The 19,732-nt window shown below is 42.7% G+C and overlaps 1 protein-coding gene across 4 annotated transcripts in view; it reads left to right on the top strand.

Annotated features, from left to right (window-relative positions):
- Drosha (drosha ribonuclease III) overlaps window positions 1–19,233 on the top strand; it is a 119,914-nt gene extending 100,681 nt beyond the window's left edge. For all 4 annotated transcript variants that reach the window (XM_052743088.1, XM_052743090.1, XM_052743089.1 and 1 more), the window contains 6 exons: window positions 8,604–8,745; window positions 10,951–11,033; window positions 11,117–11,220; window positions 14,342–14,434; window positions 15,209–15,255; window positions 18,842–19,233. In XM_052743088.1, the coding sequence (XP_052599048.1) occupies window positions 8,604–8,745; window positions 10,951–11,033; window positions 11,117–11,220; window positions 14,342–14,434; window positions 15,209–15,255; window positions 18,842–18,972 (600 nt within the window). In that variant the 3' untranslated portion in view covers window positions 18,973–19,233. The remainder of the gene's footprint in view (window positions 1–8,603; window positions 8,746–10,950; window positions 11,034–11,116; window positions 11,221–14,341; window positions 14,435–15,208; window positions 15,256–18,841) is intronic.
- Window positions 19,234–19,732: the final 499 nt, after the last annotated feature.

Here is a 19,732-nt window from a genome sequence, read left to right as displayed (position 1 = left end):
CTCTTATAAAGGAACACATTTCATTGGGTGGCTTACAGTGCAGAGGTTCAGTCCATTAGCATCATGGTGGCATGCAGGCAGACATGGTGCTGGAGAGGTAGCTGGACATCTTGTACAGGCAACAGGAAATGAACTGAGACACTGGGTGGTATCTTGAGCATAGGAGACCTCAAAGCCCACCCCCACAGTGACATACTTCCTCCAACAAGGCCATGCTCACTTCAACAAGACCACATGTCCCATTAGTGCCACTCCCTTTGGGGACCATTTTCTTTTAAACCACCACAGAGTATAATTGATTTTGGTTTTGTTATTTTGAGATGTTTTGTTCTGTAGTCCAGGCTGGTTTCAAACTCATGGCAATTTTCTTGCCTCAGTCTCCCAAATGTTGGTATTGTGAGTGTGGTCTAGCACACCTTGCTCCAGAAGCAACTTTATACAAGATGAGTTTCTCAGCCTTGCTGTCTTCAAATTAGAGTTTTTATTAGACTGGTGTTAGCAAATGATAAAACTATGGTACAATGGTTTTATACTGTATTGTTCCAGAATGGTTTGGAAGAAATGAATAGCACCAGCAGATCTGTTGGCAAGACAAAGATGATCTGTCATAAGCACAATTAAACATTGGCGTGATTTTTCCTTCCTTGAAATGGCATTTCCATTGGCTTCTATCACTCTGTATTCTGGACCTTCCTGTACCTCTTTTCTTAGCTACTGTGTCTTTGACTCCTTTGCATGTTCAGCTTATTCTTTACAGCTAGCAAATATGTCAGCATCTAAGAGGTCACTGCTAGAGCATGTCTCCTTCTAATATATTGTCTCTCAGACAGTCTATTCCGTGTGCATCGGCAGTTTCACCTTATTGGCAGAAAGCTTGCAACTGATCTCTTCAGGCTCCCTTATTGGCAGAAAGCTTGCAACTGATCTCTTCAGGCTCCCTTCTGTCCTAAGCTCCAGTTCCAGGTGCTAAAATGAAATGTAATATTCTTCCACCTCAGTCTTCTTGAAGCTTCCTGAGTAATGGGTTAATGACAACATCAGCTATCTGGTTCTGTGTGTCAGAAACCTGGAAGTCATCTTTGTCTCCTCCCTTTCTCTTCCCTCCTCCCAAGTTCTAACAGTGTTACTCTGTATTTCTGGAATGTGTCCTAATCTCCATCCCCATAGCTGCCCTCCCCAGTCCTGATCACCTGGATCACTAAAATGTGTTCTTCATAGCTATCAAAATGTTACAGGAAGAATGTGATTGTCAGGGAAACCCAATTAGAAGCAATAACTTTTATAAAATTATAAAGGATGGGAGGCTTAAGGTTCTGGTCATACAAAGCGCAGGGTAGTAGAGCATCCTTCTGCAAGAGGAGTAGGCTCCCCTAGTCCCCACATTTCTTCTGAACTATCTGCTACTCTTGAAAAGCTTGCCTGGTATTTTTGAGGGCACTTTTGTGCTCTGCCTAAGAGATGGACAGTTTAAAGCTGAATCTTTCAGGAGGCCCTGATCTCAGGATGGCTTGAAGTCATTTTTCTTCTATCACTTTGTACCCCGATGCAATCCATTTTATGTGTTTCATCCAGAAGAGTCCTTTTACAACAGCTCTCCTGTGACTACACCAACCAGCCATTTATCCTCAATTTGCTAGCATCAAAATTGTCCCCGTTCTCAGTTGTCAGACCTCCCCTCTTCCTTCGACTTCTGCTCCATAGACGACCTCATCCTGTCTGTCTTGTGATTTTGAAAACATCTGTATGCTACTTCCTGATTTATGTCCAAAGCCTTTCTTTCCTCCTCACACTAGACTTGTAGCTATGGGATATAGTGATACTCAGATATCCAGATACATAAACATGCAAGCCTTTAACTGGATTTCTAACAGGAACTCAGACTTAAGTGTCTAAAGAAAACAGTTTGCGCCTCAGTCCTGCTTCTTTGTCGCTCAGTGTTCTTCATGCTGATACAGATGATTCCATTAGTTGGGTTGCCAGAGGCCTTAGGGTCAGCCTTGTCTTTGCCTGGTCTTACACCTCCCCAACTTCAGGTACCTGTGGGCTTGAACTTCTCGTCCGTTCTGAGTCTGACGGCAGCCCCACCGCTGACGCTGTCTGGCCACAGCCACGCTGTCCCGTCTACCTGGCCCTTTCCTCTCCAGTCTGTCTTCCGTGCAGTATGTAGAGGGATTCTTTTCCTCCGTGTTGGAGACTGAACCCCAAGGTTTGTCCATGTGAGGCGGGCACTCTTAGCCTGAGCTGCACCCCTAGACAGACCATTTTGAAAGGGCAACCAGGTAACAAGTCTCCTTTACATCAGACCTTGCATTCTTTCCACCTTCAAGGTAAAAGAAAATGCTGTTTAGTCTCTTCCCAGCCTCTTGACATGGGCCTACAAGAGTGGGACTTCGCCTGCGCTGTGATAGTCCTCTCTAGGTAATCCACGTAGCCAAATTCCTCATCCTCTCTAGCTCTGTTTAGTTAGTTAGCCTACTCTGCTTAAACAGGCAGTCCCTTCCTCTGGCTCCTAGTTCACTCCCTTTGATTGGAGCTTCATCCCCATTTTCTCCCTGGGACTAGGTATGTGTTATTCTAGTCTTTTCCCATCAGAGTATACACTGAAAACATTGTGTCTTTTCTATTCTGAATTTTGGTTCATTGGGAAATTCCTGTTATATTGGTACTCAGAAAAAAAATAGGCTTTGAATGAATGTTCTTCACAGCCCAGAGTAACCATCTTTAAGTCTTGTTTGGACAGTGGCTAGAGAACCAGCCAGACCCTTAGTGGTCTTGCCTACACCTCTTCAGACCGTCATGTGCTCTTTCCACTCTGCACCAGTCTGCTTGGTCCAGGCCTCTTCCGCCATTGCCTTAGCACATGCTGCTTCTCTGCCTGGAAACCGTTCTACTTCGGTCCTTTATTCTGCCTAGTGTCGTCTAGTATCCCCTCACTTGGCAGTTCTGACCTGACTTCTGAGTGTAGGAGAAGCTTCCCTGACCCCCCATTCCACCCGTCTAAAGTCTGCATTCCTTTCTATTCTAGTGTTTATTTCAGCTTGCCTACTCCACTAGACTAGAAGTTCCCTAAGAGATGCTTGATTTCCTCTCTAGCCCTGCAGTACCTAAGATAGGTTAGGTTTTCAATACAGACTTGGTAAAGAAGTCAAAGAGGGACAGTTTGCAGAAGGGTAAGTCACACAGCGGGCAGAGGGAGTGGTTCTGTAGAGAAATGCATGTTACTTTACATTCAAAGGATGAACTGGAAACTGACTTTTAAATGTGTGTGCAGATTACTGGAATTGCATTGGAAGGGTAGCAGTTGTTCCTTCTTGTGATCAAAGGCACTGAGTGGCAATAAATCCCATTGGAAAGTCTGACCGTGGAGCCAGTTGGGTACACACTTGTTTTACAAAGAATAAAGACAACAGGACAAATGTAATTATATTTTCCAAGTTTTGCAGGTTGTTGAGGAAAAGTCTTGCCCTGTGAGTGAGTACTTAAAGAGCCTGCTCGGGAAGGAATGTAGATCATATACAGTTAATACACAGTAAGCCTTAGCTTAATGGAGTTTGAATTGGGACGTCTGGGGGAGATCTTCTATCTAGACACTCAGGTTTTTGTTCTCTAGGGTAAGCCTACCTGGTAAGGGCAGCGTGACCTGAGAGCACCCGAAGGAAAACCTTACTCGGGCCCGAATGCCTGTCCCACATACTTGCAAACATGCGCCCTTCCTACTTAGCACGGTGTTCCACTGTGGAGCTAACAAGGGCTGCTCATTCCATGGCTGCCGTGTGCCAGGCACTGTATCCGATGGTGACTTCACTAGCAAGATGAAGTTGTGCAAGTGTTTTGCTTGATTTTAGAGGCGTGATGCAGGTAATAGGAGAGAGAGCAGGGATTGCAAAGCTTGAGAAGTGGTGATCTCATCCTGCCCTGCTGCCTCCTGATAGCAGAGTATAAATCATCCAGGCAGGCAGGTACCCCAGCCAACAGAGCTCCGAAAAGATGGATTCCCCAGCCTCCTGACATCATTTGGCTCCTCACGTCTGACCTGCATTCTGCCGGCTGTCGTTTGTGTACCTTTTCTTTAATTGCCATGGGAAAGGGAGGCCGTCTAGCTACCCCTCTTGGTAGAAAAGACCTGTGTGGCAGGTCACTGTCAATTTTAATTGTAGACTTTGCTTTCAGGCCACTGTTAAAGCCCTTAAAATAATAGATCCCAGTCTACTTGCCTTACACTAGGTGGCCCTCTTGGGTAGCCTATGTCCTACGCTGTGGTTTCCTCCTGGAACCCATTGACTAGGGAAGTTGAAGGAAACCAATCAATGTTGTCCTTATGGAAGTTTAAGTTTAAAGTAAGTGTGGGAGACTTCTGTGCTGAGATTGTAGGAACATCCTGAATTCTCAAAACCAGAATCTGAGGTTTAGAATATTTGTTGGCCCTTGGCTGGCATTAAGGGATCAGCAGTACCTTTGTCAGGTTTTCAAAGGCATTAACTGTACTTTTATTTGTTTTTGGTTTAAAATTAAACTTTGAGGAGGGCTAGTTTAAAAAAAAAAGTTGGTAGGGATAGGTAAGTATTTGGGCCGGGCGGTGGTGGCGCACGCCTTTAATCCCAGCACTCGGGAGGCAGAGCCAGGCGGATCTCTGTGAGTTCGAGGCCAGCCTGGACTACCAAGTGAGTTCCAGGAAAGGCGCAAAGCTACACAGAGAAACCCTGTCTCGAAAAACCAAAAAAAAATAAAAAAAAAAAAGGTAAGTATTTGGTAGAAGGGAGGATCTTGAAGGCTTTAAGGAAGTGGGTATCCAGAAGGTTTTGTATTAAAATAAATCTACAGGAACTCTAGAACTTTCTGGAATCATTTCCCTATTACTGAAGAGTGAGCAAACCTTACCTAATACTGATGCTGCTGTGGATAGCACCTAGCTTTCTCCTAAAACTAAAAAGTAGATCATGCCCCTGTAGAAAACAGTAATTACGGTATCAGCATCTTGCCTTGCACTAGCTTGCCCCTTTAGGGGCTCCTTTTCCTCTGCAGGGACATTGCACTTTCTTCCATCTCCTGTGGCCTTGCCTGTACCAGCTCTCCCTCACTTGGCTCTGGTTTTTCTTCTAGCTCCCTCGATGGTCACCTTGCTGTGTCATGGTTTCTACTTTTGCCGCTGTGGTTCATTTTCATAGAAAACCCTCCCAGCCATTTTCCCATTAACTACCTCACTCTTTTTTAGTTCTATGCTCATCATAATCTATATGAACTATTTTTTTCCCAGAGGGCAAGCATGCCAAGCTCAGAGTTCAAAATTCTGATTCCTTGGTGTTTGGGAGAAATGTGGGTACCAATACCTGAGAAGCATCTTAGACCTCAGTCTTGAAGTTGGGTAGAAGACTCTTGAGAAGAGTGACTCAGGTCAGCTTCTCTGGAAAGCTTGGTCGAGAGGAGCAGCTGTGTGCTCCTGAGTCTGTGCTCGGGTCTCTGGAAGCATGGTGGTGACTGTTGTGGCTGACCTGTGTGTGGCTTTCTTAGGAGTGGGTCCATGCGGAAGCACTTGAGAAGGATGCTGTTGATCCTGCTGGATCCTCAGCCTCCACTGCTGCCATGCTGACCTCACATGGTCACAGGTTTTGTTTCTGTTGTCCATCCTCACTGTACCCATGATTTGGCAAATAGCAGATTTATTCTGAAGTTGAAGTCACTGGAGGACAAAGACAGAAATTGTCACTTTAATGCCCCTCCATCTGGGCTTTCATGCTTCGAGAACAAAGTCTTACCTCGTTTTACTTCATGTTCCAAATGTAAATGGACTACAAAAATAAGGTTAATTACTGGTCCCCCTTTCCTCATTGATTATTAGTTCATACTCTGAATTTTTAACATGAACTTCACAGATCTCAGTTACTGTTAGCTACCTTGCTGCTTTAAGCCCTGCCAGGGCTTGTCGTAAAGTAAAGCTGAAAGCATTCCCTGTTTTCATCCACACTGCTTTCTTTCTCTGTCAGACAGTATTACTCCATAGGGCGGGTCAGTGACCCTGGAAGTGGCAGCTGGGGCCTGATTGCTGGTGTCTTAGTCGGGGTTTCTATTGTTGTGAAGAGACACCATGACCACGGCAACTCTTAGAAAGGAAAACATTTCATTAGAGCGGCTTACAGTTTCAGAGGTTTAGTCCATTACCATGATGGTGAGAAGCATGGTGGCATGCAGGCAGATATGGTGATGGAGAAGGAGCTGAGAGTTCCTCATCTTGATCTGCAGGCAGCAACAGGAGACTGTCACTAGGTCTGGCTTGAGCATATGAGACTTCAAAGCCTATCTCCACAGTGACACACTTCTTCCAACAAGGCCACACCTACTCCAACAAGACCACACCTCCTAATGTGCCACTCCCAATTGGCCAAGCGCTCAAACACATGAGTCTGTGGGGGCTATTCCTATTCAGACTACCACAGCCAGCCATGTGTCATCACTTGTGTATGTTCTTGTTCACATGGGGGCATTGATCCTGGGGCATGAACAGGCCATATACACAGCCTGTGGAATTTCCCTTCTTACCCAAAGCGTGGGTTCAACTTACTCAACATAACCCTATTCCCCGAATAAGCTTCCTATCCCTGTGTCATCTGCTTCAGCTCGAAAGAGGTAGCACTTTCAACTCAGGTACTCTGTAAGTTGGATTGGATTTGGCCTTTTCAATTTTAAGCTCTTTTGTGGGTTTCAATTTTTGTCTTTTTTTTTTAGTATACATTAATTGTACAGCACAACGTGTATATAATTAGTTTTAAAGAACTAGTGTTCCGAAGAAACAGTGTAGTTAGGAGGAATAGGAAGGAAGTGGAGCAGAGACAGGCGACGAGTTAAGTCTCAAATTCAATAGCGGCCATGGCTTATGAAGATCAAGTTGTATTTCTGCTTCATGAATCATTGCCAGACAAATTAAGAACATATTGTTCCTTATTTATCTAGTGTCAAGGATTCAGTATCAAGCACTGAGAATAAATCTTGATTTTCATAAGCTTTGTTGACACCGTGGAGCCATAGAACATAAAACTTGCATCTGATAAACACAGTGCACTATGGACCAGTGGCGGGTGTGATGCTCGCATGACTCATGGCTGCTTCCTCCTGACCCTGTGTTCAGGAACCAACAGTTTGTGAGTGCTTCTGGTAAGGAAAATTAGAGATTTAGGTGCAGTGTTCCCCCAAGTCTTAGGGACTGGGGATACTTATGTCAATTCTTTCAAGTTTGGTGAGTTCCCATCTTGTTATCTGCCTGCTTCCCCAGTCTCCCTTCCCATCTCTCTCCTATGCATGTTAAATGCTTAAATTGGGCTTGTTATGGACACTTGGAATGGATCAGTTGTGTAATTTTCAGGCAGTGTCTCACATTACTATTCAAATAATCCTTGGAGGCCTCTTAGTAATCTTGAATTCCTAGGAGACATTTCTGTTTTGAATTCCTGAGGTTAAAATACATAAATAATTTTGAAATTGGGGGCTAGAGTGATGGCTCAGTGATTTAAAGAGCTCACTGCTCTTCTAGAGGATCTGAGTTCTGTTACTAATAACCATGTAGGGAGGCATGCAGCTGCCCCCTCCAGCAATTCCAGCATCCTATGGTCTGCACAGGCATCTGTGCACTTGTAGTGCACATGTATGCACACATGAAAATACACAGTAAATAAATCTTAAAAATAAATCTTAAAAATGGTATTTAAGGGCTGGAGAGATGGCTCAGCGGTTAAGAGCACCGGCTGCTCTTCCAAAGGTCCTGAGTTCAATTCCCAGCAACCACATGGTGGCTCACAACCATCTGTAATGAGATCTGGTGCCCTCTTCTGGCCTGTAGACAGACATGCAGGCAGAACACTGTATACATAATAATAAATCTTAAAAAAAAATGGTATTTAAATTTGGTTAAAGATAAAGTGTCTGAGTATGAAAAGACTGAGATACGGGAGTACATAATATAGATCTTTAAAATAATAATGATATAAATAGGTGATTCAATAATATTGAAACATCTCTTCCTTAAGTCATGTAGTATCAAAATTAGGATCTGTCATGAAATATGATGCTTCTTTTAGATTTAAAACAACTTTATAAACAGGTTTGTTTGGTGGATGTGCCCCTATAATTTTTGGCTATGACTGATTATTTCAGGGTATGGGAAATTTGTTTGGGATGGTAAAAGTGGGTAAGGTTTTTAAAATTAATGTAACTGTACACAAAGGGGTATATTTTATTGGATGTAAATTATATTTAATTAACATGATTTTTTAAAGTTTCAATGCTTCCTAGTTTGGTAGCTTTGAACTTGTTAGTAGTCATATTTTAGTCATACTGCTTTGTACCTCTCTCCCAAAGTCTTCTCACTGCTATTAATTAAGTGATTGAGTGTGTGACTGTTGGGTTAAGTCGAAGTGGTAGAGCAGGGTGAGTTACTGAGGAGACAGTAGAAGTATTTGGAGTATGTTGTAGTCACCCGAGGATAGAGGACCTAGATCTGAACTTACCTGGTATCCCTTCATGACATGCTGTCCAGGTGGTTGGGTTCAACACAGGAACAAAGGAGAGACCAGACTGCAGTGGTGTCTAACTGTGCCCCAATTCCTTTTTACCAGTTGTTGCGAAGTTCTTTAGTGAATAACAGAACTCAAGCCAAGGTGGCAGAGGAGCTGGGGATGCAAGAGTATGCCATCACCAATGACAAAACCAAGAGACCCGTGGCCCTGAGAACCAAGACACTGGCAGACCTTTTGGAATGTGAGTGCTCCCTACAGTGTAAAGCTTTTTTTTTTTTTTTTTTTTTTTTAATTTTAATTTATTTTGCAATACAATTCAGTTCTACATATCAGCCACGGATTCCCTTGTTCTCCCCCCTCCCATCCCCCTCACCTTCCCCCCAACCCCCCCCCCCCCCCATTCCCATCTACTCCAGGGCAAAGCCTTCTCCACAGCCACAGACTGAGGTCAACCTGGTAGACTCAGTCCAGGTAGGTCTAGTCCCCTCCTCCCAGGCCGATCTGGATGCAGAGATCCATGACAAGGCCCTGGGTGGATCTCTGGGAGTCCAATTAGCGAGAATGAGGAGGGTTTATATGAGCGAGAATTGTTGAGACCACAGTGTAAAGCTTTTAACCAGCACGTTCAAGGTTCAAGTTGAACTGACTAGAGCTTATTCTCATGATGATGATGATGATGATGATGTTCTGGCTAAAGAACCTCTTTTCTCTCTTTTTCTATTTCTTTTCAACCAAGTTCTGTATATTCCAGGTTAGCCTAGAAATTCCTGTGTAGTCAAAGGTAGACTTGACCTCTTGGGTGCTCCTGCCTCTACCTCCCAAGTGCTGGTATTATAGGCATGGGTGACCACATCTAAGAAACCGCTTTTGGTTTCACTTTTTGTTTATTTTTGCTTTTCACTAAGACGTGAATAATGTATTTTTTTTGTTCAACTTATATTCAGGGGTGGCTGTTCCTCCCACCATCCTGACTCTCAGTCATTACATCCCTTTGTGAGAAGCAGTAATCCGATGTGAAGATTTGTTACTGTGAATCACAGTAGTGGTTTTCTTTTGTTTGTTTGTTTTTGCTGCCCGGCATCCTTCATAAAGGGACACAGGTGATAGGATAACTTACTCACTAAATACTGAAATTACCAACTATATCTTTTGAGTGAGTACAAAACACTGAACAGACCCCATCTTTTGTGTTTTCTGATATGGTCTGGAAGCATTATAATTAATCCCATTATAGCTAATTAAGGGATTATACACATAATTTTATTATTTCTAATATTACTTCAAAAGAACTAGACTATTCTCTGGGCCTTAGAGCTCTTTATATTATAGTATTTTCAGAATTGGAATTATATGCAAATCCTAAAGTCTGCTGTTCAAACCAGCTGGTGTACGAAGCACAGACCATCTAATCAAGACACTAAAGAGAAGTGAACTCAACTGAGTGATCAGTGGCACTGGAGTTTTTATTTTAGCTCAATGAAAGATACTTTCAGTCTCGTAAATAAATGCACCATTTGTCTACTTAGTTAAAATTCTTTTAAATGAACTCATCTTTGGAATTGTCCCTTATTAATTCAGTTACATAGATTATTGTGTTGTCATTGAGTTGTTCTTAATTTGGACAGGTAAAATCTTTAAGTTTCTCATTTCTTTTCCTGTTTATGAACTTTAACCTGGAACTGGTACACTATGAACTTTAACCTGGAACTGGTACACCAGTGGTCCCAAGAGTGGTGTTGGGCACGGCGGGTCCAAAGATGTGCTTATTCCGGCATCGTCTGATCTGCAGCTCGAGTTTTGATTCTTTGTGTTAACTTGGTTATTTTCCCAGATACCAGTCCTAGTCTGCACTGTAGCATTTGGTGTAGCCTTTACACCAGTGGTTCTCAACCTGTGGGTCATGACCCTTTGGGGAAACAGCCCTTTCACAGGCGTCACCTCAGACTCTTGGAAAACACAGATGTTTATATTACCATTTGTAACAGTAGCAGTGAAAATAATTGTATGGTGTGGGGTTGCCACAACATGAGGAACTGTATTAAGGGTCGCAGCAGTGGGAGGGTTTAGACTGTTCACTTAGTCCCTAGCTAACTGCAATCCAGTCTCTGTGTTCTGTGATTTTGTATCCTAACCACGCATCTACGTTGGTGCTTCTGGTATTAGTCATAAAGGGTACAGTTTTATTTGAAGAAAAAAGAAATAATTATGCTTTTAAAAAAAAAGTGTCTAGAAGTCAAAAACCTTGTGAAAATACTGCTCAGCCCTAAGGGCCGGGAGATGTCTCAGTGAGGACCCTTGTGGAGGACCCGAGTTCTGTTCCATTCACCCATGTTGACACACATATACATGTAATTAAATATGAAGATTAACAAAAATGAAGGAAGTTCAGCTCTTGCTGTTTCTGGCGAATAGCAGTGCACTGCTTACTTCGCATTCTGTTTTTCAGCATTTATTGCAGCGCTGTACATTGACAAGGACCTGGAATATGTCCATACTTTCATGAACGTCTGCTTCTTTCCGCGGCTGAAGGTGAGCTCTGGCGCTGTCGTCGCTGTGCGCGCTGTTTCCGGTGGTCTGAAGCACAGCACTCAGCGCTCTGTCTGATCCCACAGGAGTTCATTTTGAACCAGGACTGGAATGACCCCAAATCGCAGCTGCAGCAGTGTTGCCTGACGCTGAGGACGGAGGGGAAGGAGCCGGACATTCCCTTGTACAAGTAAGTGCTTCCTGCACGCCGGCTGCTGGCCACTGTCCGCAGTGTTCTCAGTGGGTGTTCTCAGTGGCTTGTTCGTGGGCTTAGATGGAAAATGCAAAATGCATGGATGACGGAGACAAGAGACTTCAGGAGACACTGGCTAAGCCCTGAAGTGCTCTGTCGTAGCAGCTATAAGTGGGTGCATCTTGATTGTCCCTGCTTTCTCCCAGGTACAGATCTCTCTGACCTCCTGCCTGCCTGGCAGGAAGATCTACTAAGGCTATGAGATCAAGGTATAGCAATTCAGATGCAGTACTTGTTGATTTTTTAGGTGTATTTTTTTGTATGTGTATGTATGCTTTGCCTGCATATATGTATGTGCACCACATGATGAGTGGTTGGTGCCTATGGAGGTCAGAAAGGAACTGGAGTTACAGACGCTTATGAGCTGCATTTGGGTGCTGGGAATTGAACTTGGACCCTCTTCAGGAGCAACAAGTGCTCTTAACCCCTGAGCTTACCTCTCACGCCCCCAGGTGAAGTAGTTTTTTGTACAGTTTTTTATGTGTCTGATTTCTTGTAGGGGTGGTGAGCTATGTATTGTTTGTAGCAATATTTGAGTGGGGCTTTGTGCTCTCCGGTGAGTACAAGGGAAGCTGTTGGCCTCTGTCTGTTATTTAAGACTGTCTCCCTTGAGTCTCTGTTGGCCTCTGTCGTGTCTCCCATGCTGGGCAGAAATGGAACAAGTGTTTACTGCTGCTACTTTGTTACTCAAGTGCTTGGTCTTCCTGGAATCCGAGTCAAAAGTTGCCTTCCACTTTTGAATGTAGCCAGAAGACATTCAGAAGCAATGTGCATGAGTAACGGGTCACTATATCACATAACACCAGTACTGATGAGTAACGAGTCACTATATCACATAACACCAGTACTGATGAGAACAGATTCGACTCGTATCTTGTGATGTTCACATGTGGATTGAGAAGGGCTTTAGATGGGAATTGCAAAGTAAGGGATCATTAGCGTACATGGCTGTCTCCCAGGGTATGTTGATACGTGATTTAGGGATGCTTTAAAATCTACTTTCATTGGGCTGAGGAATCCTCAGCAGTTAAGAACACTTACTGCTCTTGCAGAGGGACCTGAGTTCAGTTCCCAGTACCCACATTGGGAGGGCTCACAACCATCTGTAACCCAACTCCCGGGATCAGATGCTCCTCTGGCCTCGGTGGGGACCTGCATATGCTTACTGCTCTAGTTGGCAGTTTGAACCTGGAGAGTGAGGGGCTAAAGTGAGCCGACTAACATTTCATGCAGTAGCCAACTTTATTCAGAGCATCAGGCAATTTATACTCTGAGGGATAGATATGAAGAATCACATGAGTAAGGTGCTCAGTCACAAGGACAAGCCACACATGCATATGACAAAAACATGTTTTTCCATAAAGGCATATGAGTAACAACTGAAGTAAACTCACACCCATGCACTACACTTGGGAGGAACACAAAAACACTCCAAGAACATTTCTGTGGTTTGTAGAAACTGAGGTCACAAAGACCCTTGTCTTGTTTTCTTCGAGTTTTCTCACAAACTCAGAATTCTTACGTGACCTCATTTTTAAACTGTGTTCACACACATGCATATACATATATATTCTTTATTAATTAAAAATAATCTAGTTTCAGTACTGTTTGCTCCATGCCTTTGGGAACACAAGGTTCTAAGCATCCCATGAGAGCCCCTCCTTTTGGACTTTTCAAACTTCACACCATTAAAACAATTGTCACAACAGTTTCTGAGCTTTTGTGCAGCCAGTAAAACAGAGGCCAGAAGACTCGTCACCCTGTAGCCAGCTACTCTAATGTGCAAGTGACTGTCAGTATGAAACAGTGTTGTTGTTGTTGTTGGGGAAAACCCCTAAATATTTAGAAGTAGCTTATTAATCTGTCTGATAAGCATAATGAATACGCTGTGTGATATGAGTGTCTCAAAGGCTCTCTCCATCAAAGTGATAACTGAGGGTCAGTGATAAAGATGGTGCCTGTCTTACAGCACAGGCATGATTGCTTTAGTAAGAACTACCTTTAATGGAGGCTGGAGAGATGGCTCAGTGGTTCGGAGCACCGGCTGCTCCTCCAGAGGACCTGGGTTCAATTCCCAGCACCCACATGGCAGCTCACAACTGTCTGTAACTCCAGTTCCAGGGGATCCATGGCACCAGGTATGCATGTGGTGCATATATGTGTGCATGCAGGCAAAATACTCATACACATAAAGTAAAATAAATAAATCAACAAAAAACCAAAACTACCTTTAAGAAGCCACAATGCACACCCCTTGAATGTGTGAACCAAAGGAAATTGCTGTGCTCTCTGCCCATACGTCTTCCCACAAGATGATGACTTCTTATTATCAAGATGATGGGCTTGTTTTACATAGTTTCCATGATTACTGTGTTCATTCTATTATCATTCTTGGCTACTTTTAATTTCCCTTTTCCATGAGTTATCAGTTTTTTTACATTTGAAATCTGCACCTTGTCATTAAATCCGGAGTACCTGGAGCTTTGCTTTTTAGTGATTGTGTTATATACTTGCCGTTATAGCATATCTCTGAAATGATCACAGATGTTTCAGAAATTAAATATGTTTTCTGATCTCTTCGATAAAATACTAGACATTAGAAAGAATCCATAAAGGGTGTGAAACCATTGAGGTGTGACTTGAGGTGTTATTACCCATTTATTGCTTTTAGCTGTGATAAACATTGTAATATCACTAAAGCCCTCAATTCTTCATATAAAAGTTTGTTAATTGTGTGATACTCAAATATCTACACTTAGAAGTTGTTTTAAAGTATTGCATATTTGGGGGAAAATACTTGACCATGAGCCCTCAGATACCACTCCTATTTGAGAAAAATAAACCGCAATGCAGATATTTTTTTCAGACTTTCTATTTCAAAATTCTCTATATAGCAAATCAAAAATTGAACCACTTCCTTTTTCCATATTTCTTGTTATTTTTATGTTCCCCTCTTTCTGCAATCAGAATAAGGTTTTTTGTTTGTTTTGTTATTTTGTCAGTTATATAATATCAAATAATTGAGCATTTTGTCATAATTGATGTTCTTTCCTTTCAGGACTCTGCAGACAGTGGGGCCATCACATGCTAGAACCTACACTGTGGCTGTTTACTTCAAAGGAGAAAGGATAGGCTGTGGGAAAGGCCCAAGGTATGAGAGGGAGATGTTTGTTTTATTGAGTGTGTGTCTATGTTCAGGGAAGTCCCTACCTGGTATTTCAAAGCTCTGCAGTCTGTATTGCAAAATTAGAATGTGGAGTGTCTGCAGTTAGAGCAAAATGAATCCCAAGGACTAATGTCTCCTCTAAGCTAGCTGTGAAGCCTGGTAATCAGCCTTGGACCGGGCATACCGTTACACAAAGGTCCTTGGCCGTGGGGAAGAAACTCTGTCAGTTGCTACACTGGTCAGTTCTGCCCAGTGGCAGCTTCTGCAGAGTTCAGATATATAAGGTGTGTCATGGTGTGCATGGCACCGCCGTTAGACATTTCATTTCCTATCACTTGAGCTTTGTGGACATTCTTACCATTTTTTAGGAAAAAGAATTGTATTTATTATCTCCTTTCTTTGAACCCTCTAATCTGTGCCTTGCCTGTTTCTCTCTGTACACATTTGATCCTTTCATGTTTAAGCTTTACATGGGGTGTTTTCAGACTTAAGAAATACTTTAGACCTAATATAAATGGGAGATATTCTGCTGCAGTGTTAGAAGTGTGGAACAAATACCTTAAAGAGACTTGTGCAAATCAAAGACTTTCCTGCGTGCTCTTGTGTATGTTCCCAGCCATGCAATTCCATGTGTGATGGAAGTAGTCACGTGGCATTTTATGCACGACATATGAAAATCAGTGTTAATAATTCGTCACTGTAATTTGTGTTTTTGGAGTGGCAAACCTTTAAAATCTACCTCCCCATTTTATTCAACAGTATTCAGCAGGCAGAAATGGGAGCAGCAATGGACGCACTTGAGAAATGTAAGCCTATCTCTTTTTCTATAATTATACCTTCATAATGTAATGAGTGTTTTGTGGAAGGAAAATGAGGAAGTAGAGGAATGGTTAAGTTCTAATCGACTGTGATCATATTTTGTTCATAATTATCCTCCATACAGAGCACAGTAGAAGGTGTGCTATGTGTAAAGCACACATAATTTGTCAAAGGCATTCCTAAGTGGGTTTGGTTTTCATTTTCCTTCTTTACATAGAGCTCTACTCTCAGCATGGGAACCTCTGTGAGTGGCACGTTGTTTCTGGCCCTATTTCCCCACACTTGATAGTCATATAAGCCAGGCATGGTGACACACAGCCTGTCGTTCCAGCTCTTGGGAGGTAGATTCAGGGGATCACGAGTTTGAGGTGACCTGAAGCTATATTGTGTGGTCAAGGTGAGGCTGGGCCACATGAGACCTTGCTTCAAAGCAAAACAAAACAAATGAAATAAAACAATAGTATGTAAGTGGGCTTGGTGGTGCACGCCTTTAATCCCAGTACTCAGTAGGCCTGTGGATCTCTGAGTTCAAGGCTAGCCTTGTCTACACAGAGAAGCCTTGTTTGGAAACCCCCCCCCCAAAAAAAAAAATCTTATGTAGACATAAACATATACACGGGGAGATTTTTTTTCTGTTTAATTTTTTAACCATTGTCTTATTTGAATTGGATGGTAACTACATACTTCTGCATACATTTACATGCTAATGTATGTATATAATAAGATATCTCACTTTTGTCCAGTATATCATGGGCAGCCCTGTGAGTCATAAAATATAGAGTGGCGCCAATTCAGTCTTTCTTAATAGTTGCAGACTATTTTCTGCTGTGGGTGTGCTATATTTTATTGATGATTTTTCTCATGATTGGTGGCTACTTTGTGCGTGTGTTCAATGTCTACAATAAATGTCTATGTTGTAGTGTATTTAGTTCTGGGGATATAGATTGTCTCCAGAGTGGAATGCCCATTTTGAAGAAACTCCAGTTGCCTAACAGACCATAGAGAGAGCTGCCTGGTCTTGTAAATTGAAGGCATGAATCGGGACACTGTCCTCTGAGGCCTACTGTGCCGCACAGAAGGGCCTGTGGACACAGCATGCCAGTGCTTCCAGAACCAGCTATAGGAGTGGGAGAGAGTGAACACTCGAGCTCCAAGTGAAGTGACCCAGGGTTCTCAGGCTTGAGCGAGGTTCTGGGAAAGGTTGGAGGAAATCAGCAGACAACGGCTTACTGTTGAGGGTCAGAAGCCAGGGCTGCCAGGGTCTAGCATTGGTGGAATCCGCACTGAGAGTTTTACATTGACTTTTTTTTTCTTGAGACTGTTTTCATTGATTGTTTGTATAAATGCACCATCATTTATTGAAGTAGAGTGGGATTCTATTTTCTAGTTAAAACAACAGAGTCCCCCACACCCCTCCACCCCCAGCTTCTGATGTTTATATTCAGCTATAAGATGGTACTGGAAAAATTACTAATCCCCAAAAGTACTATAGGAGTGGATTACTTAAATGCTGGAAGGTAATTTGGCATTATGTCAGGTCCTTAAAGAAGTTCTCACCTTTTGGTTCTGATTCCGTTTCTAGGAATCCAACCTAAGGAAATACTTAGATTCTGAACTATAGCTCACATACCATGGCAATCATGACAACTTGATTTATAATAGCAAAACATTTAAATAAAATGAAACTGCACATTAAACAGTAAGCAAGCTTATCAATAAATGGTATCTTAAGGGTTGGCAAACCTTTTCTGTAAAGGACCAGCTGCATGTATTTAGGCTTCACAGGTCATAATCTGTCTCAGTTACTAAATTCTGACATGGTGGCACACAGGTACAGGTGGTGTCAGACGTCTGTGTCTGTTTTAGTTACAGAAACTGATTGAGAGCTGTGTTTGGCCTGTTGGCAACAGTTTACCAATTCCTGAATATCCAAGTGTGATATTTTTGTAGCTATTGAAATAATGCTGTTGAAGACTGATACCAGAGATACAAAGGAAAATATGTATCCATAGACACATACCAGTGTAGGGATGGAGCGTGGAAAGATTGTCACTGTTTATGTAGTGTATGTGTACACACACGTACAAAACATATGTTACTACATACATGTAGTAAAGCTATTCTAAACAAAGCGCTGTGGATACATTCTGAAAGCTTGCTTGTTCATGGTTAGATATGAACAGTAAGACTTTAGTCCAAACTCATTTTCACAGTAGAGTCTACTGAAGAAACAGGGCTTATTTAGCAGAAACTTTTCACTGAGTTTGGGGGATTGGTTTGACCATTTTTTTTTAACGACTTACAGTATTAGAAGTCAAAATGTATTCAGTGTGTAAGGGCTCAGTATTCCTGATAGAATGGGACAGTATTCCTGTCTTAGTTCTCAAGTGATGGTGTCCTGGTCTTGTTAATCACTCACTCTCAGATACACGAGGACTTTATGATTCACTGTTTGTCTTCCAAGTGCTTTTCTACTCTGCCCCTGCCTTCTCCAACCTGTAGTGAAGATGGGACACGGTGTAGAAAAGAGATAAAAAAGAATTTAGGAGCATAATGCATATAGACAGACACACTTCATTATGCTCCACCCTCCAGCAAACAAGTAAACAGACTTGCTTTCCTGGGCAAGCCACATCCCCTCACCTCCAACTCCTTGTGTGTGAAAAACAGAATAATCGGTTTGTAAGAACACTCCTGTAGCTGGCCAGACAGAGCTGTGTTCTTTTTCCATGTGTTGCCAGCCAGCATGTGTCCTTTGTGACCTTGGTCTGAGTGTGTCACTGGCCAGGTACACGCCATGTCGGTTTCTCACTCTGTGCTTGATTTCTCACCTCGTTGGCGCACAACACTGTGTGTACATCATGGAGCAAGAGAATTGTGGAATTGCTAAATCTTCATCCAAGTTTTCATTGTGTCTTTGCTGTTGCATGAGGTCAGATCTCAGACTAAATATAGCTCAACTGTACCACTGAGTGACAGTTCTCCTTGTATCAAATCAGAGCTCTCCACATGCGCTTTGCGAATACAGCTCCGGCCTTTGATGGTCCTCTAAAGATAGACTTGCACCCCGGACACAGTGACTGAATGTGGCCTCCTTTTGTCCCTCTCACGTGGGTTTGCTCTTCCGAGAAACTTTCCTTCTTGGTAAATAAGGGTATGATAGCATTGCTTGCAGGGAACTTTTAGTTTGAGCCTTTCCAAACTCTAAGACCCTACATTCCTTCACTCTTCCTGCCTCCCTGAAGTCACTCATAGAGAATGCTGCTTAGAGCTCCTGCCTGTTTGGAAACACTCCAGAATCTTAAGTCTCTATTTTAACTTGCTGTGTGCTTTGGTGCCTTTACTCGGTTTTATATCCAATATTGAGATTAGAGGCAGAGATGTCAATCCAGACTTCCAGTGTATTTATGGATAACAGAAGAGTAAAAAAGATCACTCTTCGCCTGTATTTTAGAAAACACAATGATGTATGTGTGGTGAGCGTGTGTTTGTCTGTGTGCGTGTGTGTTTGCCGCCATTCTTTGCACTCGTGGATATCCTTTATTAAGTACTAAACATATCTCCTTGTGTCAGATAACTTCCCCCAGATGGCCCATCAGAAGCGCTTCATTGAACGGAAATACAGACAAGAGTTAAAAGAAATGAGATGGGAAAGAGAGCATCAAGAGAGAGAGCCAGATGAGGCTGAAGACACAAAGAAGTAAAGGAGGGCACGCGAGTGCTGGTGCATTTACTTGCCTAATGACTGTGACTGCTGCCCATCGAGACCTAGCCTAGTTTCCCTTCAATGAATGAAGTGTGCCCATTGAAATAAAACTCCAAGTCAAACTGCGATTGTTGTTTCATTGATTAGATGTTCTGTTTCCAGCTGGATGGTCTTTATTACAGAGTATTTGATTTCTATTTAGTGGGTTGCATTAGTCCCTTTATTTTGCTTTTAAAAGATTAAAATTCAGGAAACCGTATTCTATGGACTAGTCGTTGTTTTCTGTTTCAGACTGTGACTTCAGACTATCAGCTGACGAGGAACAAGCTCACTTTACCAGAGAGTTTTGGTATTTGTCACTACTGACTGTGGTGACAAATTTCCTTTTTTGCAATCTGCATTGTTGATCCAATTTTTCAGCTTTCCTCTGGATGTTTCTCTAGTACTCAGGAGCAGATAAGAAGCTGACCCATCGCAGGCAGTGAGTGTGGTGTCGAAGAAACCCGTTCAGCGTCTAACCAGTTAATGGAGCTGCAGAAGGAAGGGCTCCAGTGAGTCACACACATTCTCTGAGTCATCCGAGGAGGGAAGAAATCGTGCTGTGTCAGAACATCTTTTAAACAGCTGCTCTCACCCAGGGTTTGTAGTCCCTGCCGAAGTTTATAGTCTCAGAGTCTCCTGAAGTTGCATTTAATTTTATGTGTGTGCAGTGGGGGTAGGAAGGGCAAAGAGTCACGAAGAGAAGTCTCCATAGCTTT

The sequence above is a fragment of the Peromyscus californicus genome, unplaced genomic scaffold (genome assembly GCF_007827085.1).
Source record: "Peromyscus californicus insignis strain IS unplaced genomic scaffold, ASM782708v3 Scaffold_18__1_contigs__length_77618521, whole genome shotgun sequence".
NCBI classification, from domain to species: domain Eukaryota; kingdom Metazoa; phylum Chordata; class Mammalia; order Rodentia; family Cricetidae; genus Peromyscus; species Peromyscus californicus.
The sequence above is the reverse complement of the archived record's forward strand: the minus strand, read 5'-3'. Positions and strand labels throughout refer to the sequence as shown.